The sequence below is a fragment of the Pantherophis guttatus genome, chromosome 3 (genome assembly GCF_059756535.1).
Source record: "Pantherophis guttatus breed Tessera chromosome 3, ASM5975653v1, whole genome shotgun sequence".
Lineage (NCBI taxonomy): Eukaryota > Metazoa > Chordata > Lepidosauria > Squamata > Colubridae > Pantherophis > Pantherophis guttatus.
This window is the reverse complement of record NC_142065.1, coordinates 71,447,100-71,470,749: the sequence shown is the minus strand read 5'-3', so window position 1 is coordinate 71,470,749 and position 23,650 is coordinate 71,447,100. Positions and strand designations below refer to the sequence as shown.

The 23,650-nt window shown below is 42.7% G+C and overlaps 1 protein-coding gene across 1 annotated transcript in view; it reads right to left on the bottom strand.

Moving 5' to 3' along the window:
- Positions 1-13,275, bottom strand: part of CTH (cystathionine gamma-lyase) — a 28,638-nt gene extending 15,363 nt beyond the window's left edge. The window contains exons 1-4 of the mRNA XM_034433205.3: positions 12,907-13,275; positions 9,052-9,133; positions 8,564-8,659; positions 4,984-5,093 (exon numbers count right to left, since the gene is read on the bottom strand). Coding sequence (XP_034289096.1) covers positions 4,984-5,093; positions 8,564-8,659; positions 9,052-9,133; positions 12,907-13,074 — 456 coding nt within the window. The 5' untranslated portion in view covers positions 13,075-13,275. The remainder of the gene's footprint in view (positions 1-4,983; positions 5,094-8,563; positions 8,660-9,051; positions 9,134-12,906) is intronic.
- Positions 13,276-23,650: the final 10,375 nt, after the last annotated feature.

Here is a 23,650-nt window from a genome sequence, read left to right as displayed (position 1 = left end):
GGTGCAAACAACAGGAAATTTAGGGAAAAAGAGGAGATTTTAAAACACAAAAGAAAAAAAGCTCTGTTTAACTAGGGAATTGTAATAATTGAGATACTATTAATTGTATATTGTGTTGAAAGCAGAAATGGTTAAGTTGTGGTTTGGAGGAATATATGGGGGAAATTATTTGGTTTATTATTATTGGTAAATATAATTAATTGATTTGTAAGAAATTGGATTGCATGGAAATAATTGGAATATTCATGTTCATATTGATTAATATACAAAAACGGTAGTTATATAACTAATTGATTTATATTAAAATGTTGAATTCATATTAAACAACTGTAATATTACATAATTAACCAATGTGAGGATGGATATAAAAATAGATGACAATGGGAAGGGGTATAATATAGAAGGGAAAAATTGAATTTGATTAAGATTAGAGATGAGGATGAGGGTAATATTGGTTTTTTACAAAAATAGATGAGGAATAAATATGGCAAAAAGGAAATATAGAATTTGTAAATTTAATTGAAATGACTAAACACTGTTTAAATTTGTGAACCGGCCAAATACTCTGTTCAAAGAAAATACATTGTATGTTTGTATGTGTGTTTCTAATTATTGTTATTTATTCATATTTGTTCTCTTTTATTCTTTAAAGTTTAACAATTCATTCTTTATCTTAATATCTTTATATTTGTTTGGGGTTGGCTTTCTTCCCTTTCATCTTTTTTATTGTACAGCAATCTTTCTCCTCAAACCTACCACCTCTCTTTTCTTTCCTTCTTACTTTCTCTTCCTTCCCCTCTTCTTCTCCTCCCTACTTCCTCTTCCTTTCTCCTTCTCCTCCTCTCTTCCTCCCTCTCTCTCCTACTCTAATTTCCCTTCCCTTCCTTCATCCCTCTCTATTGCTGTATCCTTTTATGCATATGGACTACTCAGAGGGCTGAAAAAGTTATTTCTGACTGGTCCTCGCACTTTTGACCAGTCCTCGAACTTACGACTGTCCTCACATTTTACATTTTTGCCCTATCTTGTCACCATGGTGAAGAGAAGCAGTTGTGAAATGAGTGACATGGTTGTTAAGAAAGCTGCACGGGCATAAATGTGAGGATGGTCATAAGTGTGAGGACCGGTCAAAAGTGCGAGGCCCAGTCAGAAATGATTTTTTTCAGCCCTCTGAAAAAAGTCTATGCACATAGCCACGCCCACCCGGTCACATGACGAGCTACCCACGCCTACACAGTCATGTGACCAGCTAGCCGCGCCCACCCAGTCACATGATTGCCAAGCCACACCCCCAACTAAGCCACGCCCACAGAACCTGTTGTTAAAAAATTGAATCCCACCACTGGTGAAAGGGCCTCATAAGTGGAATAGCCTAGGGCCTCTTTCAATCTAAATCCGGCCCTGTTGGTCAGCCCAAATGATTCCATGGAAATATATTTAAAACTTTTAAATATTTCAACTCTGTCTATAATTATCATGCAACAGAGTTGAATTGTGTAGGACGCACTTTAAAAAAGCAATTTGGGAGGAAATGGCTCAGTTCGTTTCGAATCAAAGAAGTCTGCAATCTTTGCTTGCCAACTGTTCAGATAAGAATTTTCTGTCTTTTTCTTCATTCCTCTCTCTTCATTCCTTCTTTTTTTATAGATGCACTGTAGGCATAAGAAAGTGCAGGCATGCAAAATACATTCTCATAAAGTTAGGAAAAAAATGGTTCTTGCTCCTGGCTTGTTATATGTGGTTTCCACAGGTACGTGTTCTGATATTGCATATAAGATTCTATGTATTTTGTAACACTGCCCAATTTTATGTTCTAAATCCTTCAAATAGTTATCTCCAATTATCTGTACATCCCATGATAATATCTATGTGTCAGTTCTACTGCCTTAGTAGCTCACAGGCCACAATCTTCAATTCTACGTGGAAGAAGCCACTGAATCAAGACTAGAGTAGTTTAAATGACAGAGAGCCTCTGGAGTTATAAAAATCTTGTTAAGGTAGGGCAAGGAGGAGGAAATTATCCCCCTGTTATTTCACCCAAAGAGTTATACAGCAAATGTGCTACTTATAGGCACTAGGACTGCCCTATCTAACCATACCACAATTAAGTCAAAACTACCTAACCCAAAAGTGCATCTTGTTCTATACCAGTGATGGCTAACCTTTTTGCCATCGTGTGCCAGGAGAGAGGGGGGCGGGGGAGGGTCACGCGCACATGCCCACGTGCACGCAACCCCACCCACCCACGCTCCTGGCACATGATGGCCTGGTAGGCCTGTTTTTCTTTCTTACCTGGTTCCAGATCCTCTCTATGCATCTGGGAAGGGCAAAAACAGCCTTTCCCACTTCCTTGGAGGCCCTACGGAGCCTGAAAGGGCCCATTTTCCAACTCTCGGTGGGACAGGAAGTGACATTTTTTGCTGTCCCCAGCCTCCAGAACCTCTCTAGGAGTCTCTAGGGGCTGGGGAACAGGAAAAAAGTCACTTCCTGTCCCACCGGGAGTCGGGAAATGGGCCCTTTCAGCCTCCGTAGGGCCTCCAAGGGAGTGGGAAAGGCTGTTTTCGCCCTTCCCAGATGCATAGAGAGGATCTGGAGCCAGGTAAGAAAGAAAATCGGGCCTTCCCCACCCATCCCCAGGCCCTCCAGAGGCAGGAAACAGCCTGTTTCCCTACTTCTGGTGGGCCCAGAAGGCCCGAAAATCAGCTGGCTGGCACGGGCATGCACCCCAGAGCTGACCTGGCATGCCCACTAATATGGCTCCGCGTGCCACCTGTGGCACGCATGCCATAGGTTTGCCATCACGGTTCTATACAATCTGCAGAGTTAGCTTGTATTTCCCACTGAAAGAAATATTTGGCAAAACACTATAAGTTCAAAACTGTCAGCCAAAGACAGAGGAAGCTCACTGGGCAGAGTCCTGAAAAAATAAACTGCATTATTTCTTATGAGGTCAACAACAATCACACCTGGAACAAGCTAAAACCTGGACTACAACTAGAAAGAAACAGATTCTCACTTGTTACTATCTTGACCAGTCACTAAACCTATCTCACAGACCCATTGTGAAAAAAAAAATATAGCAGCAAGGGGGATCTACATGGAACATGGCAGCCTCAACAATACAGGATACTGAATTTTTCAAACCTTTTAAAAAGGAATGAAGAATTTTTTTCATCAGCTCAACTGGAATGTTGAAGCTACTAAAAAACTTACTTTGGCCTCTCATAGAGTTTTAAAAAGCTTTAGAAGCCTCCATCTGCACTTAAAAGCCTGATATTACTTTTTCACTTGTTTTAGAGATTCTTATGAAAGTCCTGGAAATGATTGTGAAGATTCAGGCAGGGTTCTAACCATTTTTAAATCTGTATTGCTCCAGTTGGATTATAACACATTTGGATGGTGGGAAAAACATGCAATTTTCTCTCAGTCTTCTAGCATGACAGACAAATGTTCTCCAGCTTATATTGTACCTACCAATATTGGCAAAGACATCAATTGTTAAATTTACTTTTCACCCCTTCTTGTATCAAACAAGATGACTTTAACACAGCATACTCTGTACAGTTAGTCCTTGACTTACGACCACAATTGAGCCCAAAATTTCTGTAGCTAAGTGAGACATTTGTTAAGTGAATTTTGCCCATTTTACGACCTTTCTTGCCATAGTTGTTAAATTAATAGCACGGTCGTTAAGTGAATCTGGTTTTCCCATTGACTTTGCTTGTCAAAAGGTTGAAAAAGGTGATCACATGATCCCAGGACACTACAATCATCATAAATATGAACCAGTTGCCAACCATCCGAATTTTGATCACGTGACCATGGAGATGCTGCTATGGTCGTAAGTGTGAAAAATGATCATAAGTCATGTTTTTCAGTGCTGTTTTAACTTCATTAGCCATTAAATGAACTGTTATAAGTCGAGGAATACCTGTATAATTCTGTTATGTTATCTTAATCTCTTTCAACATTTTTGCATTGATCAGTTGTAACCAAACATAAAACTTATTCATGCATGATACAAAATCTTTGAAGCTGATCTGAGAATTGGAAGAATAACATCAGTTCCACACCCATGAGCGGTAGCCATTCCTATAGGTCAGGGATGGCTAACCTTTTTTCCACCGCGTGCCAGGAAGAGGAGGGGGTGGAGAAGGTTCGTGCATGTGCATGCCCACACCCATAATTCTATGCACCCCACCCTGCACATGCATGCGCAACCCCCCCTCGCCCCTCACTCCTGGCAATGATGGCCTGGTAGGCCCGTTTTTCTTTCTCACCTGGCTCCAAATCATCTCTATGCATCTGGGAGGGCGAAAACAGCCTCTTCCGTCCTCCTCGGAGGCCGTCTGGAGGCCTGAAAGGGCCCATTTCCCAACGCCCGGTTGGGCAGGAAGTGACGTTTTTTGCTGTCCCCAGCCTCTGGAGGCCTCTCAGGATGCAAAAAAGTCACTTCCTGTCCAACCAGGAGTTGGGAAATGGGCCCTTTCAGGCCTCCGAGTGGGGGGGGGGGCTGTTTTTGCCCTCCCCAGATGCATAGAGAGGATCTGGAGCCAGGTGAGAAAGAAAAACAGGCCTTCCCCACACCCATCCCAGGCCCTCCAGAGGCAGGAAACAGCCTGTTTCCCTACTTCTGGTGGGCCCATAAGGCCCAAAAATTAGCTGGCCGGCGCGTGCATGTGTGCCAGAGCTGAGCTGACGTGCCCACTGATATGGCTATGCCATAGGTTCACCATCACGGCTATAGGTACAGTTATATCTGTAGGAAATTGTCCTTCCTGAACATTCTGTCCCTAAATAAATTCACCAAATCCAAGTTGGTGGCTGGAGACAGGCTGAACCATATGCATGAGATGAGAGTTATGTGATATAGATGTCTTTCACATTTAGCAAACAAGGCAACACAACCCAAATTTCCTGCAGTATATACTGCAGGAAATTCTAGTCTGCCGTACAGTCATGCTGGGAATGTTATTTTATTACCTTGGTCTCTGGTGTAATTGCAGCCTCAAGGCATTCCAGTTTGGTGCAGTCAACAAAAACAGCCTTTAGACCCATATCTGTTGCGATTCTTCGAAAATATCTATTTGTACCTAAGATGGAAAGAAAAAAACTTGTCTTCATTAATGTCATTAGGCGAATGTGCCACTAAACTCTATATATTATTTCACTCTTTTGGAAAAGATGACATCTTCAGTACTAACAGCACTTCATATAGTACTCATATTAAACAGGGTTGATGATCTTATCTGCAATGGCTTCCCATTTGAATAATAATAATTATATTAATATCTTATTAACATATTTCTATCCTGCCTTTAAAAAAAAAAGTTCCAAGAGCTATCCTGTTGCTCGGTGCATGAACTCTGCAGATTGCAACACAGAACAAACCTTGTGCTAGAGAGAAAAATACTGAGTCAGTAGAATATCATCTGTGGCTTTCCCTGTCAAAGATTGTGGATTTAGCCTCTGGAATCTCCATTTAGCAAGAATTCAGGAAAAGATGCTAGGAAAGCTTTCCCGAGATCCTGGAAGGTGGATGACACTTGGTATTGGTGAAGCCAATACCAGACTAGATTTTGAATTATCTCCTGTAGAAGGGTTATGTGTTTCTTCTGTAACGGCCCTGTCTCTAGCATCTGAAATATTGGCAAATTATGCAATATGCAGAACAGAGATGGGCAATTTCCATAGGCTGAAAGAATGAACCAAGCTTTGTCTTCCACATATAGAGGGCTGCACTCTAAAAATGCCTGTTTTCAAAAGGCAAGCTCAAGTATTTTAAGAGATGAAACAAGCATCATGAGCTCCTGGAAGCCTTAAGACACCCAAAACACAAAAGGGAATCAAAATGTTTGGCCACAGCCCTAACAGAAAGTTTTTGGGTCCTAAAGTTAGGATGGTAATCTGCATATTTTTGTGCGTGTGTGTGTGTGAATGTATGTGTGTGTATAGAAAAAAAAAACTACTTGGACTACTCAAACTTTTGTAAACAACTTTACAGTTGCTGGGATCCTTTCATCAACTTGACTGTGTTCCAATACAGAGTATCAAATGCTCTAGTCTGCCTGCCATGGTGTCAGCAAGCATTCCCAGAAAAAATACTTTCAAAGCTACAAGCCTATTTATGCTTTCTGGGAAAAAGATCCCAATGCACTCTAGAAAGCATACAGTATATGAGTTGACCCATATATGTTTACCCTTCCAATAAGGTTACCTGAAAAAACTAGGAAAAGTGGAGGCAAGTAACAAAGAACACAATGATAGTTATGTATATTGAAAATAAACCATTAAAGAAAGTTTGGTGATTTTTAATAGAATATTAAGGAGGCAAGCTCTTCCTGATGGATTCGCCCTTTAAAAAAATCCTAATCCCCATCATTACACACAATGTGTGTTGAAAATGCCTTATGACATTGAGTTCCAGAAGGAATTAAAGGGAGGAGAAAAAAAAACACAATTCTCATGTGGATTCATAGTTTGCTGTTTCATTGTATATATTTTTGAGCACTTAAAAAAAACCCAGATTATTAGTATCTTCACTTGATTTAAAAAAAAAAAAAGGAAGCAAAGTTTAGCTGGGGGCATTGATCCAACATATTACTTGCTTTTGAGGAAACATGTTTTCCTTCTCCTATTGCTATGTGAGACGTTCTGTCGCGGGGAGTACATTACATGGCTAACCCTGTGAAGTAAGTGGATACCCTATTTTGTTTATGACTAAAGTCATCTTGGCTGCCATCCTAGAAATTCTACGCATAAGTAGCAGAAAGGTCAGCAGTTCAGAGATCCCAATTAAAAAGAAGTGACCTGCATCTTCAGCCAATACAAAAGTAGGTCTGCCTATGAAGTACAAGATATTTATCTTCCAAGAGCAAATATAAAGCTTCAGAATAAAACTGTATTTCTGCCATTTTATGTCCGAATTCGCTCCTTATCTCATTTAATGCATTGCCTGCACTATGTTAAAAATTGTGTAGAAATTGTTCTAATTTCCAGAGGGAAAAATTGCAGACAAATTGATTTTGATCGTTTATAAAACATAGCGCAAATAATGCTGTGGATTGCTAGGAATGCTCCAGTCTTTAAATGGGACATATGGAACAGCACTGAGAAGCCAAAGTGCTCAGCATTTGTAACACTCAGAAACCAACAACTAATAGTAAGACTCTCTCATCTGCCAGGGTGCTAGGCCTGCCCCCTCTCCCCCCAGCTCTGGATACATCACTGCTCCATATCTCTTTCCTTCTTTTGTTATCTGACCCTAAACCAGGGGCAGGTTTCAAAACCCGTCGTTACTGGTTCACTTGTGGGAATGTGGGCGCATGCGCAGAAGCGTCCGGGCGGGTGGGCGGAGCCTCCTGCTGCCTCTATCGGTTCGCCCAATCCGGGGCGAACCGGTAGCAACCCACCACTGCCCTATGCCCTTTCTAAGCTCTACCTCCTCAAAGCCCCACATGCTCCTGAAGGGTATGTGGGACTCTAATTCCAGTCTTAAAAGTAGATTTCTCACACCTAGGTTAGTTGAAAGATCAGCATTTTTGGATTCAACAGCATGTAAATATATTGCCACAAATGTTTTCAGTAATTCCACTCCCCTCCAAAAAAAAATTACACGTAACAAAAGCAAAATTGCTCTCAAGCAGCAATGCCAAACATGCTTTTTATTACATATACTCTGGATTCATGGCGTTTTCTCTTCCTTTATTCAAAAACAGTGGGTTTTTTTCCCCAGTAATTCAAACAAACCAGCAAAAAAATGGTTTCCACCTGTCATCCAAACCAGCTCCCCTTTTAGTTGGAAGAGAAACACAAACCATCGTTTTACAGTCTAGAGAAGGATTAGATAAGCAAGTAAATCAAATACAAGACTTCTTACTGTAAATTCCCAGTAAAATTTAAGTTAGGTTAGATTCTACTGTAGCTTATAAGCATATAAGCAACATAAAAAGGGATAAATAGTGGCCATTCATGAATTTGGTGAAACTTAAGGGCAAACTACAAGACCATCTATTGATATCTACAACTGACTGGGCAAATCCCTCTGTCTAAAATAGCTTTTCCCAACCTTTCCGGGTTGATGGCCTGGAAAGGTGGGGGAGGAGAAAGGATGGTGGTTTTGTGCGAGGATTAGGGTTGTGCACAGCTTCATTTGTGTGAGTGGCAGGTGCATGCCGCTCATGTGAGGGGGGGGCTGCATGTGCCTGCTGCTTGCGCAAGTGGTGCTGCATGCGCCAGCGCTGCCACTCACACGCATGAAGCTGTGCATGCATGCACGCTCAGCCACAACCAGTGCAGCCCAATTCTGAATGGGCCACAAACCAGTAGTGGGCTGTGGCCTAGGGATTGGGGATCCCTGGTCTAAAATATATTGCATCTGAAGTGATAAAAACATCTCCACTGCTGATAATTGAACTATTGTGGCTGTTCATCATGAAGCTTTTCTTCATAATGCAATCACCATTATGTCAGACTTAAGTAAATTTGTTTAAATCCCTTTGGTGCACCAACCAAAGAATTACCATCCAAAAATGCTTAAAACACATGCCGCTATACTTCTTACCGCCATAGACATCATCTGTACAAATAACAGTATCTCCTGCCTTCAGTAAGTGTGCAATGTTCAGAGTTGCTGCTAATCCAGAAGCATATGCTAAACCTGAAGTAAAAAGAAAAGCAAATGAAATTTGATCAATTAATAAAAAAAAAATCATATATTTAAACATTACAGCGAATAGGTACTATCACTTGTGACTCTGAATGCCTGTTGGATAAGAATAGAAGCTTTGCCCCATAAATTGACTCAAGAGATTTAAGTACAACCAAGCATTTTAGCCATTATAATAAGTCTGGAGACATGGATACAGATATCAATATCTCAGAACAAGGTTTCTACTTGGTTTAACAAAACAGATAAAATGAAATGATGCTCCTGCACAATGTTAGAGGCGATTACATCTAGGTTTCAAATTTATGTTGCTTTCCTAGGAAGCTAATATTCATACAAGAATATAATCATTACTATTCATATTAGAAATATTGATAGCTCACAGTGTTTGCCACCATCTAGTGCTGCCACAGCTTTTTCCAAGCAGTCACGGGTAGGATTTCCACAGCGGCTATATTCAAAGCCCTAAGAAAAAGAGAACAAAGAACGTCAAACTTCTTTACCAGACATTGGTGCAATTTGGGTGCAAGTTTATAAAAGTTTACTGAATATTCCACGCACCAATTTACTTAAGAACTCCAATCATGTATGTCAGGGGTGTCAAACTCAAAGCCCGCGACCCAAATCCGACCTGTGGGGTGCTTAGATCTGGCCCATGGGGCCAGTCTGGAAATATCAAAAGACTGGCCCGCAGTGCCTCTGCTAGCAAAAATGGTGCAAGGGGGGGGGCACCTACACCCCCTGCTTCCTGTTTTTGGCCTGGACAGCTTCCTGAAGCACCCTGCCAGCCAAAATGGGGCATGGGGGGGGCTCCTGCAACTTCCCCATGCCCTATTTTGGCTGGTAGGGTGCTGCAGGAGGCCATCCAGGCCAAAAATGGGGCACGGGGGAAGCTGCCCATGCCCTCCGCACACAATTTTGGCCGGCAGGGTGTTGCAGGAGGATGTCCAGGGGGGCTGCCTGCATCCACACACACTGCCTCATGCCCCATTTTGGCGGCAAGGTCCTGCAGGAAGCATTCGTCCCATTTCCCTTCTCTCCCCCTGGCCAGCCCACAGAGGACAACTATACAACCATAATGCCCTCAAAGAAATCCAGTTTGACACCCCTGATATATGTGAATTAAGTTTTGAGAACTAAAAATATTTTTGGACAAATGAATCCACAATTGATCTGAGTTAGAGATGATGGATGAGCAGCCTTCTTTAAGGGTTCAATGTTAGGTTACTCAAATGTCAAGAATACCCTACCCTTACTTGGATTCCTGCATCATTAAGCCATTGCTTGTTTTTACAGAGCTTATTGACTAAGCCACAATGGTTGTGTTCACATATCATACAAGAAGGATATATTAATTTTGAACTTGTTATGGATTGTTATGAACCTTCTAGAGTCATTGTATGAGATAGGGAGCCATGTAAGTCTTGTAAGTAAATAAATAAATAAGCAAAAGGGGTGTCTTAAATGCACAAATGCTTTTCCTCATGTCCTCTATTTAAAAAGCAAAAGCAATAAACTCATAAACCTCATGCATATTAGTCTACTTTGCAAGATAATGTTAAGCAAGTGGGCTAAAACGGCATTTTCAGCCAAAATGAGCAAAGAAACTTCTTGTACTTTTCTAATTTAAGCCAACTCGCTTACTTGGCTACTGATGAAAAAAAAAGCTGCATAGTTGATCTTTGTATCTATCTCTATGTTGTTTCCTGCATAATAGCTATATAAATTATCTCTACAATCATTCTTGCATCAGAATTGTTTATTCACAAGCCTCAATCCATCTTCCGCAAAACTGTAACAATGAAATTTGTTGCAAATTAGGCAGGAGGCAGAAAAAAATTAAGGTAATAAGGTATTAGTGTACATAAAAATGCAGAAATGTCATGGAAAGTTTCTTTTTTACTGTTCTTCAGTTTCAGCTTTAACAGCACCTTCCTGGATAAACATTCATAGATTAACTAGTTATGCATTAAATGTCTTCTTGGACACTAAGCATGTCTTAAATTGCTGTAGAAAAACCAAGAAAAGGGGTTTGGTCATGTAAAAGCTTTAAAATAATTGCCATGCTACTTTTACCGAACATGATATTTTGGCCATGTGATTAACTAAAACAGTATTTGGGATGGTTGCCACTTATTTATGTAATGTTCATGTTGTAGTAAATAGAGAGAATAGCAAAGCAAGTATGTTTTGCCCTGCCCTTAAGTGTTTTCTGAGTTAAAGTGAGTGAGCATTTCCTTCAAAATTACTCAGAACTATAATCAGATTCCAGAAATTCAACACCGATTAAATATTTTAATTGGACAAATGCAAATATCATTTATATAGTGAGTTGAAAGTTTCACTATGATTTTTATAACATGGAACTGGGAATGAACTTTAGAAGGAAAAAAATCCCATCATTTAAAATGTCTAAAACAAGCCATCTTGGACATCAAAGTCAATCTAAAGAAAATTTAGATTGTATTTTGAAAATGTTGTATATCTACCAAGCAAACAAACAGGGAATAAGTCTAGATACCACCAATAAGATCTGAGTTTTTCCCCCCCATGGTTTCATCAAATATATTGCTGATTAATATGAGTCAGAGAAGATCTTCACAAGAGAAATTTAAACCTCAGCAGATACAAATGTAAATATATGGCTTCTTGAAGAGCTGGTTCCCAAATCAGATCTTAAAGGTCATAGTAACTCCTTTAAACTCTCTACAGAAATGGATAAGAGTTGTTACATAAGAGTTACATGCTCCTATAATTGGTCAGAGGCCAGTAGTCTGCAGTAGTCAGGTTCAGCTGAATGCATCTGAAAAGCAGAGCAGGATTTGAAATGGGATATAATTCAAGCATGTGTTACAGTGAGCAGTTCTAAGATCTCCAAGAATGAATGCAGTTAGCAGGCCAGACTTAGCTGTGCAAATATACCAGCTGCAAATCCAAGTAGGCATCCGGATTTTAACCTCAGTAAAAGGCAGCTGAAAGTCCAACTTCCCCTGCCTTGAAAGTCTAACTTATTTCTCTAGTAGATTTTTTTTTTTCAAGCATGCAGGAGTTGGGAAACTAATAGGGCACGTTCTAGATTGCAAAAGTCTGAAAAAAATTGCCATATGGACAAGGAGTGTCAATTCCAAAAAAGGAAAACCACCCATAGACCACACTTAGGGGATTTTATTTTGAAACAAATCCCACATGCAATTGAGACACATCCTCTCTCTTTGTTGTTTGGCAAAATTAACCTCTTTCTCCCTGGTTTCCATACTGGATTCTCAATTTAGTCTTCTCTTTAAACGTGTACATGTCAAATGTCAGGAGGTATTTTATTCCTAGACAATTATAGAACTGGAAGAGGCCACAGAAAACAAAAATTACAGCATCTTTAGCAGATAGCTACTGCATTCCATCCAGTATTCTGCGTAATGTCCCACTAACAACAATTCCTGTTGTTAGGATGCTGTTTCTGCCGGCCTGTACTTTGAATTAATGAATGGTATTTTTGTCCTGAACTCTGGAAATATTGTTTTTTACAGTGAGGCTCCAGTATTGGAGAAGGAAACAGATTGCTCATTTTTATCAGGAACACCAAAAAGACTAACTGAAAGCAGACACATATCAGGGCTATTACATTTCCTCTCCTCCCCCCCCCTCTATTTTGGCCTTTAGACTGCCCAGTGACATGACAAAAATGACCAGAGGAGCTTCTATCATTAACATTTTACACTTCCCCATCATTTTTCTTTCTTAGTTGTTCTATCATTCTTTAGAATGGGCAACTATGACCCTGTATTTTTTTGTGAGCCATAATGTAAGAGGCCTCAAGCATATGTTCCTCCTTCCCTCATTTAAAAAACAAAACAAAAAACGCTGCAGCCTTCTGAGGAAGATGGCAAGAACAGGGACCGAAAATATAGCTTTAGGAAACTAGTGTCAGAGGCTTGAGAAGAGATCCGGACGGCAGCTACTCCGGGAGCACATATTGTGCAATTCCCCTTAAGAGGAAAAGATGCAGGCGCTTCAGGCAGGAGGGTGCTTCAGCGATGCGTTGGCCAGGGGGAAAAAAAAAAAACACCTCACGATTTGTAATCCACAGAAGGTGCTTTCGAGATGTCGCAAGTCTCTGCGGCTTCAACCACAGGCGGACAAAAGGGAGAAAAAAAGTGCCTCTCGCCTTCCTCCCACCCCCATCCTCGGGCACCGCCGGTCAGCCTCCCCCCACCCCACCTCCCACCTCCCTCCTCACTCACGTTGTGCTGCCCGGGCGCCCGCTGCTTGAAGGTGGTCGCGAGAGAAATGGGGGGCACCACGGCCAGCGAGCTCCATTGTTCGGGTTCTTGCCCCACGTGGATAGCCTGCGTGGCGAAGTGCTTGAAAGGCGGCAGGAAACCGGAGCGGCTCTCCTTCGCGCCTTCCATTCTGTCCGTGACAGGTGCTCCCGTGCCGGCGAGAGACGCGACACGGCGGGAGGATCGGATGGGGGAGAGAGAGAGCGAGCGAGCGATCTGGGCAGCGCTCTCGGACACGGCTGGCGCAATATCGCGGCGAGTTGCTCCTTTACCGGCTCGCTCTGGCTGGCAGGATCAACTGCCTTAAGGCGGGGACGCTCGGCTCGGGTTGGCTGGCCGGAGCGTCGCATCACACCGCGATGGGTGGAGACCCGGCAGCCCTATCCTGCCATATGCTGCCCCGATCCCAGTGTCCGATTGGCGCAGGAGCGAGGCGCGTCCCTCGTTGCCCGGGTTAGTCCTCGGGTCGAAGGAGTGGCAAACTGGCGAGGGGCACAGAGGGTTGGCGCGGCTATGCCGGATCGATCGTCGGTTGGGATGCCGCCTTCCCATCCTCCGGGATCAATAGGAGGGAGGGAGGGAGGAAACGCGGGTGACTGGGTAGGGAAAGAGCCCGGCGGAGCGTGCGGAGGGGATTCCTTCCACCGCATCTCGCTGCTCCCCGCAGTGTTGGAGTGAGGGAAGTTACAGGTAACAGTACCAGAGATGGAAGGGACCTTGGAGGTCATCTAGTCCAACCCCCTTCTCACGCAGGAGACTTGTACTAGGGATTCGAACCGCCGAACTACCGACCGTTCTGATCGACAAGCTCAAGTGTCTTAGCCATTGTGCGACCGGACTTGGGGTGCATCCCCCTTTTAAAAATTCACTTCCGGCTATTTCCAAAGAAACTTCAACAAGTAACGTCATCATTTATTGGAGGGAGGGAGGGAGGGAGAGAGAGAGAGAGAGACAGAGAGTGGTGGAAGAAGGAGAAAAGAATGCATTTGTCCTGATGGACATCTGTCTCTGAATTAATCATGATCCTGAAAAGGCTTGGACGGCGAGAAGCAACGCATCCATTGCAGAAATCTATGAATGAGAAAAGCTGCCACTCGCGGCCTCTCCGACCGCCCTGGCTATTGGCTGGCAAGACGGAGGTTGCAGCCTTAAATGGGAAGGCTGGATAAGGACAACATTGAGGGCTTTGATGAAGGGCTTTAGCTCCTGCTTTCGTGTTCCGGCAATGATCCTGGCAATGCATTAGTTAGAGGACTGGAACTACCCAGTTGGATGGGGAAGCCTCAGGATGCAGCTGGAAGTGAAGATGCTGCATTCTCAGCTTTGAAGGATGTGAAATGGACCAAGTCCTGTGTCAGCATCTATTTATTTATTTATTTATTTTATTTATTAGATTTCTATACCGCCCTACTCCCGAAGGACTCAGGGCGGTGCACAGCCAAACAATAAAAACACATACAATACAAAATTTAAAAAATAGAATAAAATCAAATTAAATAATTTTGGCCCCGACAAATTTAAAACCCCAAACTTTTAAAACCAATTTAAAATTGAATATATAAATACTAAAAAATATTTAAAATTTTAAAAATCTTTTATAAAAGAGGGGGAAAATTAGGCCAGGCCGGCCTGGTGAAATAGTAAGGTCTTTAAGGCGCGGCGGAAGGTGCGCAGATCCGGGATCCTCCGTATCTCTGGGGGGAGCTCGTTCCAGATAGTAGGTGCCCCCACAGAGAAGGCTCTCCCCCTGGGGGCCGCCAGTCGGCATTGTTTGGCTGACGGCACCCGGAGGAGCCCCTCTCTATGGGAGCGTACCGGCCGGTGGGAGGCTATTGGTGGTAGTAGGCGGTCCCGCAAGTACCCGGGTCCTAAGCCATGGAGCGCTTTAAAGGTGGTAACCAAAACCTTGAAGCGCACCCGGAAGACCACCGGGAGCCAGTGCAGCTCGCGCAGGAGAGGTGTTACATGGGAACGCCATGTCGCTCCCATTACCACCCGCGCGGCCGCACTCTGCGCCAGTTGGAGCCTCCGGGTGCTCCTCAAGGGGAGCCCCATGTAGAGAGCGTTGCAATAGTCCAGGCGGGAGGTGACAAGGGCATGAGTGACCGTGCGTAAAGAGTCCCGATCCAGAAAGGGACGCAACTGGCGAATCAGGCGAACCTGATGAAAAATCCTCCCGGTCACGGCCGTCAAGTGCTCTTCTAAAGACAGCCGTGAGTCCAGGAGGACGCCCAAGTTGCGAGCCCTCTCCGTGGGGGCCAATGATTCGCCCCCAATAGTCAGTGATGGCGTCAACTGACTATATCGGGACGTCGGAAACCACAGCCACTCAGTCTTGGATGGGTTGAGCCTGAGCCTGTTCCTCCCCATCCAGATCCGTACGGCCTCCAGGCACCGGGACATCACTTCAAGGGCATCGTTGGGGTGATCCGGGGTGGAGATGTACAGCTGGGTGTCGTCAGCGTACTGATGGTACTCCACCCCGAAACCACGGATGATCTCGCCCAGCGGCTTCACATAAATGTTGAACAGGAGAGGCGAGAGGACCGACCCTTGCGGCACCCCACATATGAGGGGCCTCGGGGTCGACCTCTGTCCCCCTGTCAACACAGACTGCGACCGGTCAGAGAGAAAGGAGGAGAACCACCGCAACACAGTGCCTCCCACCCCCAACTCTTCCAACCGGTGCAGCATGATACCATGGTCGATGGTATCAAAAGCCGCTGAGAGATCTAACAGGACCAGGACAGAGGAGCACCCCCTGTCCCGAGCCCTCCAGAGATCATCAACCAACGCGACCAATGCCGTTTCCGTGCTGTACCCGGGCCTGAAGCCCGACTGGAACGGATCCAGATACGTCGTTTCATCCAGGTGCTGGGGGAGCTGTTGCGCGACCACACTCTCAACAACCTTCGCAACAAAGCGAAGATTGGAGACCGGACGATAATTTACCAACATTGCCGGGTCCAGGGAAGGCTTCTTGAGGAGAGGCCTCACCACCGCCTCTTTCAAGGCGGCGGGAAAGTCACCCTCACTCAGCGAAGCGTTTATAATCCCCTGGAGCCAGCCTCGTGTCACTTCCCGGGAAGCCAGTACTAACCAGGAAGGACACGGGTCCAATAAACAAGTGGTCGCGTTCAGTCTACCCAGAATCCTGTCCACGTCCTCAGGGGTCACAGGATCAAACTCATCCCAGATAACATTCTCAAGACCTGCCCCTGTCTCTCCCCCTGAGACTACCCAGTCGGAGTCCAAATCTTCCCGAATCTGAGTGATTTTGTCATACAGATACTGAACAAAATCCTCGGCTCTACCCTCCAAGGGGTCCTCCCGCGCTTCCTGGTGGAGCAGGGAGCGGGTCACCCTAAAGAGGGCGGCCGGGCGATTATCTGATGACGCAATAAGAGCAGCAAAATAACTACATTTCGCTGCTTTTATCGCCACTAAGTAATTCCTAATGTGGGATCTTACTAGTGTCCGGTCAGATTCAAGAAGACTGGCCCTCCAACTACTCTCTAGGTGTCTTTTCCGGCGCTTCAACTCCCTCAGCTCCTCGGTAAACCAAGGAGCCAATTGAGATCGGCGCCGGGTCAGAGGCCGCAAAGGCACGACCCGATCCAGAGCACCAGCAGCCGCCCTATCCCAGGCGGCCACCAGGTCTCCAGTCGAGGCGTGTGCCAGAACCTCAGGAAATGGCCCAAGCTCCGTCTGGAATCTGTCAGGTTCCATCAGGCGCCTGGGGCGGAACCATCTGACCGGCTCCGCCTCCCTGCGGCGGGGTGCAGCGGTTTGAAAGTCGAGACGAAGGAGAGAGTGATCTGACCATGACAAGGGTTCAGTAACTATATCCCCTATATCAAGATCCCTCAACCACTGTCCAGAGACAAAAACCAGATCCAGCGTGTTTCCCCCTGTGTGGGTAGGGCCATGAATTAACTGGGTCAGGTCCATAGCTGTCATGGAAGCCATGAACTCCCGAGCCATCTCTGACGTCTCACCCACGGACGGCAGGTTGAAATCCCCCATAACCATAAGCTTAGGGGTATCAACCGCCACCGCGGCGATGACGTTGAGTAGCTCGGGCAGGGCTGTTGCCACGTGGCAGGGAGCCAGGTACGTGATCAGCAAACCCATCTGAACCCCATGACCCCATTTCACAAAAAGGGATTCACAGCCGGCCGTCTGAGGAACAGTGGCCTCCCTCGGTCTCAGACCTTCTTTAATGATAACCGCTACCCCCCCGCCCCTCCCCTGTGACCTCGGCTGATGGAATGCTTGGAAACCTGGCGGGCACATTTCAACGAGGGGAACCCCCCCCTCCTGGCCCAACCAGGTCTCCGTAATACCTGCCAGGTCCGCACCCCCCTCCTGAACAAGATCACAGATGAGGGGGGCTTTATTTACTACGGACCTGGCATTGCACAGCATCAGCCGAAGGCCTGGGTCCTGAGGGTCTATGCAACCTGAGGAGCGAGTAGAGCCTTGGGGGCCGGAGCACGCCACCGCTCGTAGACAGCGAGTGCGCATTCCCCTAACACGATATGGCCCCCTGCTCCCGCCATATCTACCCCTCCCACCTACAGTACTGATGTTCAAGAAACTATCTAGTATGGAGAAGGCATTAGAGGGCTATAGAAGCCTGTTGAAGTTTTGTCAAGACTAAACAAAAGCGAATACATACATGCATCAATTTTACCCGGACCTGGTGGGTGGCCAGGAAAGCCCCTTTGGAACTGGTACCTCACCTGTCTTCCCTAAACACCTCAATATTAGCCCATCCCCAAGAGCACTGGATGCTGTGCTGCTCGTCTTGCCCTTCCAGTAATCGGCATCTCGGAGTAACTAATAAGCTGCTGCTCCATCTCAGAGCTCCCAAAGTTGCTTAGGAAGGTTGAAGCAAATGGAAGAAGCCACAGACAACACCAATGCTATTTGGGGGTGGTGTTCCTAGGAGAGTAAATATGCAGCTCAGCCTGCTCAATGGCCAAATACAGTCTGAGCTTGCCCTAGAAACTTAAATATATATACTGCATATACCAGTTTAATTAGATTAAATGCCTTGATGCTAGGAGACTTTAAACATTTAATGGTGCATAGGAGGTTTCAGCATATGGAGACAGGAGCAACTACAATTCTAAAGAAAAGCACCTGCACAAAGCAACTTCAGCTTTTTCTTTTTTGAAATCCTAGTGGTATCAATGACAACATTTATTTATTTATAAAATTTAATGGCTGCCCATCTTACCGCAGGGTAACTCTGGGTGGTTTACAGTATATTGTAAATCACCCAGAGTTACTCTGTGGTAAGATGGGCAGCCAATAAATTTTATATATGTATCATACATATTTACACACACACATATATATATACATATATACATTCACACACACACACAAAACATAAATAAGTTAAAACAAGCCAAATATTACAATCCAATTAAAGATGTGGATGGGGGGGAGGTGGGATCTGTTGTTAGTCAATCAACCACCTCCACTGTGATGTTCCCCCATTGGAGCCTTGTCAGGCTAGCTGACAATTTCCCTATAATTTATTTATCATATTTTAAAAATATCCATCTTCCTCATAGAGTGACTCAGGCATTGCACAAAAAAACATTAAAACTATCTGTAAATATAAAGAATAAATAAAAACAGGAATAGTTAAAGTTCAAAATGAAAAGGGCTGGGGAAGGAGCTTCAGGGGATAGCTGAGAGCTGAGCAAGTCAACAGAACTAAGTCTTAAAGCATTTTGGGGGGAGGGGGAGTAGGCTGCCTCACTTCTGGGAGAAGAATGTCCCAAAGAGTGGGGACAACAGCAAAGAAGTCTCTCTTCTTGGACATTCCCCACCCTAGAATTCTTGTTAACTGTAATGCAGGATAACAATTTTCCATATGATAAATAAGGAAGATATACCATGAAACTGGAAAACCATTCCCTCTTATATTTTTACAATTGCCTAAGTGATTAATATGCAACAATTTTCAAATATAGATAATCCTAATTATATAAAATTTCATGAAATGGTAGTAAGAATTATTTTGCAATTTATTTATGATACTGTGGCACTTGAAAGTCCATAGACATTTCAGTATCTTCCATAATTTTAGAACCAAAAGTAATGGGACATTATTTGTGCAAATAAATTCTTAAAGAAACAAATAATCATACAGTTTGACCTGTAATGTGATGTGATAGGAAAACTGTAGATTAAGGTTTATATTTGTTTTGATCCTGTAGGAAGTTAGCACCCACCCCTCTCCTAGAAAAATGAAATATTTTAGGAAATATTAAAATGGCAGAATATTTCCCCTAAAAGGGAGGCAGAAACTCAGCCCCCCACCTTTGCTAATGGCCCATTAAGGCCTGAGCCAATCCATTCTACATAACAAAGATAGGATTAGCCCTCTACCCTTCTAGAACAGAACTCACCACATGGCACCTGGGGAGATTGCATCAGCCAGCAAGGCTCAACAAAGCCTGGGAGACAGACTTTAGCTACAAAGATTGATGGTCAGACTCCCACCTCCTGGGAGTCTGACCATCAATCAGTGTGTGTTTCTTACACAGGAACAGGAAACACTATGGTAGGGCCCAGAGAGGGCATAAAACCAGGGCACTCTCAGCATCTCGCCCCTTTTTCTTTCTTCACCCAACATCAAGGCATGTGATACTGTCCACCATTAAAGCCATCTTTCCAAACAGCCATGTTTCCAGTGTCTTTTTCCCCCACTTGAAACTGAACCCAGAAGAATATTCCTTCCAACAGTCCTTAAGAGGATCAAGGAATATTATTATTTTATATAAAAAATAAATGACATTGGCAACAATGATTTGCAAATGTTGCCCTATCTTTATAAAATAACTTGACACCCCTTGTACTTCATTTCAACAGAGACCACATTGTGATTGCTTTGAACATGTATTGATTACTATGATTTTTTAAAATTCGTTTCAATATAATGGCAAGTATGGACATCTTCAGTTCACAAAAGGTATCTTAAGATGGTGTCCTGTAGAGATAGTGTGTATCTAACAAGTAATTATTGTCCAATCAAAGGATGAGAATTGAAAGTGGTACCACTTTTTCTTCCCCAGCTCCCAGTTGCAAAATATGATGGTTCTCTCACAATTTGGCACAGTAACGATGTCCTTCATCTGTGGTTGGCAATGTCTTCATGTTGCACAACAGGATGGGATTTGCCTTATGTAATTTGACATTAAGGTCACCAAATATTCTACTAGACCTTGAAACGCAGTTTGCATTTAACAGAATAGGGGTAGAACATTGACCCATGAAACCTGCATGGGTATGTTACACATTGATTTTCCCTATTAACATCTCTTTTAGATATTCATTTCCAGATCTAATAATCTTAAAGGAATAGTGTCTCACATTCCACCAACTTAGTAAGTGTATTGTAACCTAGCAACAAATTTACCAACTAAAAATCAAATCCTGCTGTTTCCTCATGCCTTTAAAGGCGTTACTTTTCTTCAGGAATATTATCTGCTGCTAAAGGCACAGAAATAGAAGCAATAAAAACAGTGGGGCCATCACTTGGTGATGCTTAAGCAGTATTACTAAATGCAAGTTCTATTAGTTTCAATGAAACATCTGTTCAGATTAGTTTGCATATGCCTGAGATTGTACAAAACCATTATAAAGAATTAATTTTAGTAGAGTCCCTGTGAAGCCTCTTTAGGATCACAAGTAGTGCAGCCATTACTATTCTACACATGCTTATGGGCCAAAAAATAGTGACCAACATCCCCCTCCCCTCTATCACAAATGATTAAACTCGGAACTGGATAAAACAACTGGCAAGGTAGGCTGAAATATTTATACCTAGGAGTACATTTCACTGAAATAAGTGGGGTTCCTGAGCTGATATATATTCTAGAATTGTACTATGGTATTCGTTTTAAAGATCTAGTTCAAGATGATGATGAGTCAGATTCATAATTAGGTTTTCAATCATTGATCTTAAAGTGGATTACAACTAATTGTATCTGCTTCTTTGGAAATAAACTTCTTTAGATCAATGAGACTGACTTTCGTGTACACATCTATAGGTAGTCCTTGACTTATGACCACAATTGAGCCCAAAATTTCTGTTGCTAAGTGAGACATTTGTTAAGGGAGTTTTGTCCCATTTTGCGACCTTTCTTGACACTGTTAAGTGAATAACTGCAGTTATTAAGTTAGTAACATTGTTGTTAAGTGAATCTGGCTTTTCCATTGACTTTGTTGGAAGGTTGCACAAGATGATCGCATGACCCAGGACCCTGAAGTCATAAATATGAGTCAGTTGCCAAGCATCTCAATTTTCATCATGTGATCATGGGTATGCTGCAAAGGTTGGAAGAGTGAAAAACCATCGTAAGTCATTTTCAGTGCCTTTGCAACTTCGAATGGTCACTAAATGAACTGTTGCAAGTGGAGGACTATCTGAATTGCTTTATTAAGAAATAAAGCCACAGTGATAAAGATATAACGGGGCAGATTAAAATTGGAATTATTGGGAAAAATTGCCCGAGGAGAGTTTGTGACAGCATTTTCCAAAAAGTAGTTCCTTGGACCAGTCACATCAAAATTAATTATTGACTCCTGACCTTGGCAGCAGCCACTGAAAAATTGTCTGGCACTTGGCCCCAGCTTGGTATTCTTCTTTAGATTTCAAAAATGCAGGAAGCAACAGAAGAGGAATGCCATTACCTCAAACAATTGGGATTCAGTCCATAAAGAATGTGGGGCTACATTTTAATTGTGTATTAAATAACCTGAGAGAGCACAGTTGTACTCTTAAACTAGGTAGGTTAGTTGCCTATTTGAAGTAGGCCTAAAATATCTGTGGTTGCTTGGGTATGGAAAGGAGACTTCAAACGGGCATTTGAAAAAATGTCTTAGCATTCGTGAAGAGGCTAAGAAATCAGGAATAATAGAATTCTATAAGGTATATGAATGGTCAAAGACTCTAGCTAGGTTCATATTGCAAGAGAAGATATTTATTAATAGAAAAATGATAGGAGCTTGATTTGCAGCAAAGAAAGTAGAGTTCTTTTCCAATTTCTTGGAGCCTTTATTTTTTTTATTGTTGAGCTGAAGGGAGTTTCTTAAGAGATTTAGAGCCGCTTTGTAACACAGACTGGTTTATCTCAGGAATTTTAATGTAACTTATGGAGATATTTATGAGTTACTCTCCAGCCCCTACCCCAAACTGAGTCCCTATCTGAGTGAATGATGTTTTTAATTCTATACTTGGCATTTTAAAATGCATAGACTCCAGGAATTAGCAGATGATGAACATAATTACTTTATGTTTAAAAAAAGACCAGAACTTCAGTGAACAACCAAAAGCAGTTACAATTATCAGTTTTCCTAAAATTGCTTAGCTGCCATGGAAAGAAAGACATGTTTTAGGTGATACATGCAGGTTTCCTTCAAATCCATATTATTGCATAGCTTTATCAGATAACTAGAATTGATGTATTTGTTAGTTATTTATCAAATTTGTAAAGCTGCCTGTCTCGCCAAAGGCGAGACATAGCACAGCACACACCCATCGGATAAAAAACACAAACATAAAAGCAACAGACATAAAAATACAGGTATGTACATTAAAAAATAAATAGTATAAACTATATGTATGTATGTATTCATGCATGCATGCATGTAACTCACTCAGTGTTGAAAGGAGCATTTAGCAATGGGTTACTGAACATTTTTTATCTCGAGGGTCAAAAATAAAAAAGTTCTACTGTTGAATGAGGTTTCACAACTACAAATTTAAAATGTTTTCTGAGCTTATTATCCTCTTAGTACTGTGGGTTTTTTTAAAAAATAAAATTTGCTGCTCTGGATGACAATGAGTGTTTTGTATGGCTGCCAATCTAATAGGAAACCAGCAAAGGTTTTCATATTCCTGTGTATAAATGAGATTTTGTTTAAGGATTCTTGGAATAATCCTAAAATTTTATTTCTTAATTTCAGTACCATCTCACTGTATATGTTCTGGTGGGCTGTTACTTAGCAAAATAAATATAAAGCAGACCAGGTTATTATATCTATTTGTTGTCATACTCTAGTTTAACAGGAAGAGAAAATTATGTGGGAAATTATGTTGAATTAAATCTCTCTTTCCTCAGGAGTTTTTGGCACATGCATGCTCAATAATATTGTATGTCTCATAAAATAAATTATAAGAGAGGCAAGGAAGGTTGAGTTTAAGGCTGACTATTCTGATGTGAATCCCTTTACATCGGCTGACTCATATTCTAGTGTATGTATCAACCAGCAACAATCCCAGTTATTCTGTTTGCATAATTCAGGAAACTGAAGATTTCATCTTATTTGAACTCAATATTATAATAGGATATGAATGTTGTACTATAGTTTTTGCTGGATTTATTTCAGAATAAATTATTAAACTACACCTGTCTATCACAGGTCCTTGGGAAGAACTCATGTGGACAAAAATGCCAAATCCAGATATAATACTGGATAGGTGTCTAAAATGCGAAATCCAGTCTGAACATCTGGCTGACTGTACATCAAACCATAATACATTGCATTAAATTTATATGTTGCTCAATTGCCAGCAATTCTGGGTAGTTTTACTATGATTAAAACATGTTAAAAAAAGAACAATACAAAAAGTAAAGAAAGAGGATAACACAAATGAACAGAGGGTCAAGAAAAAAAG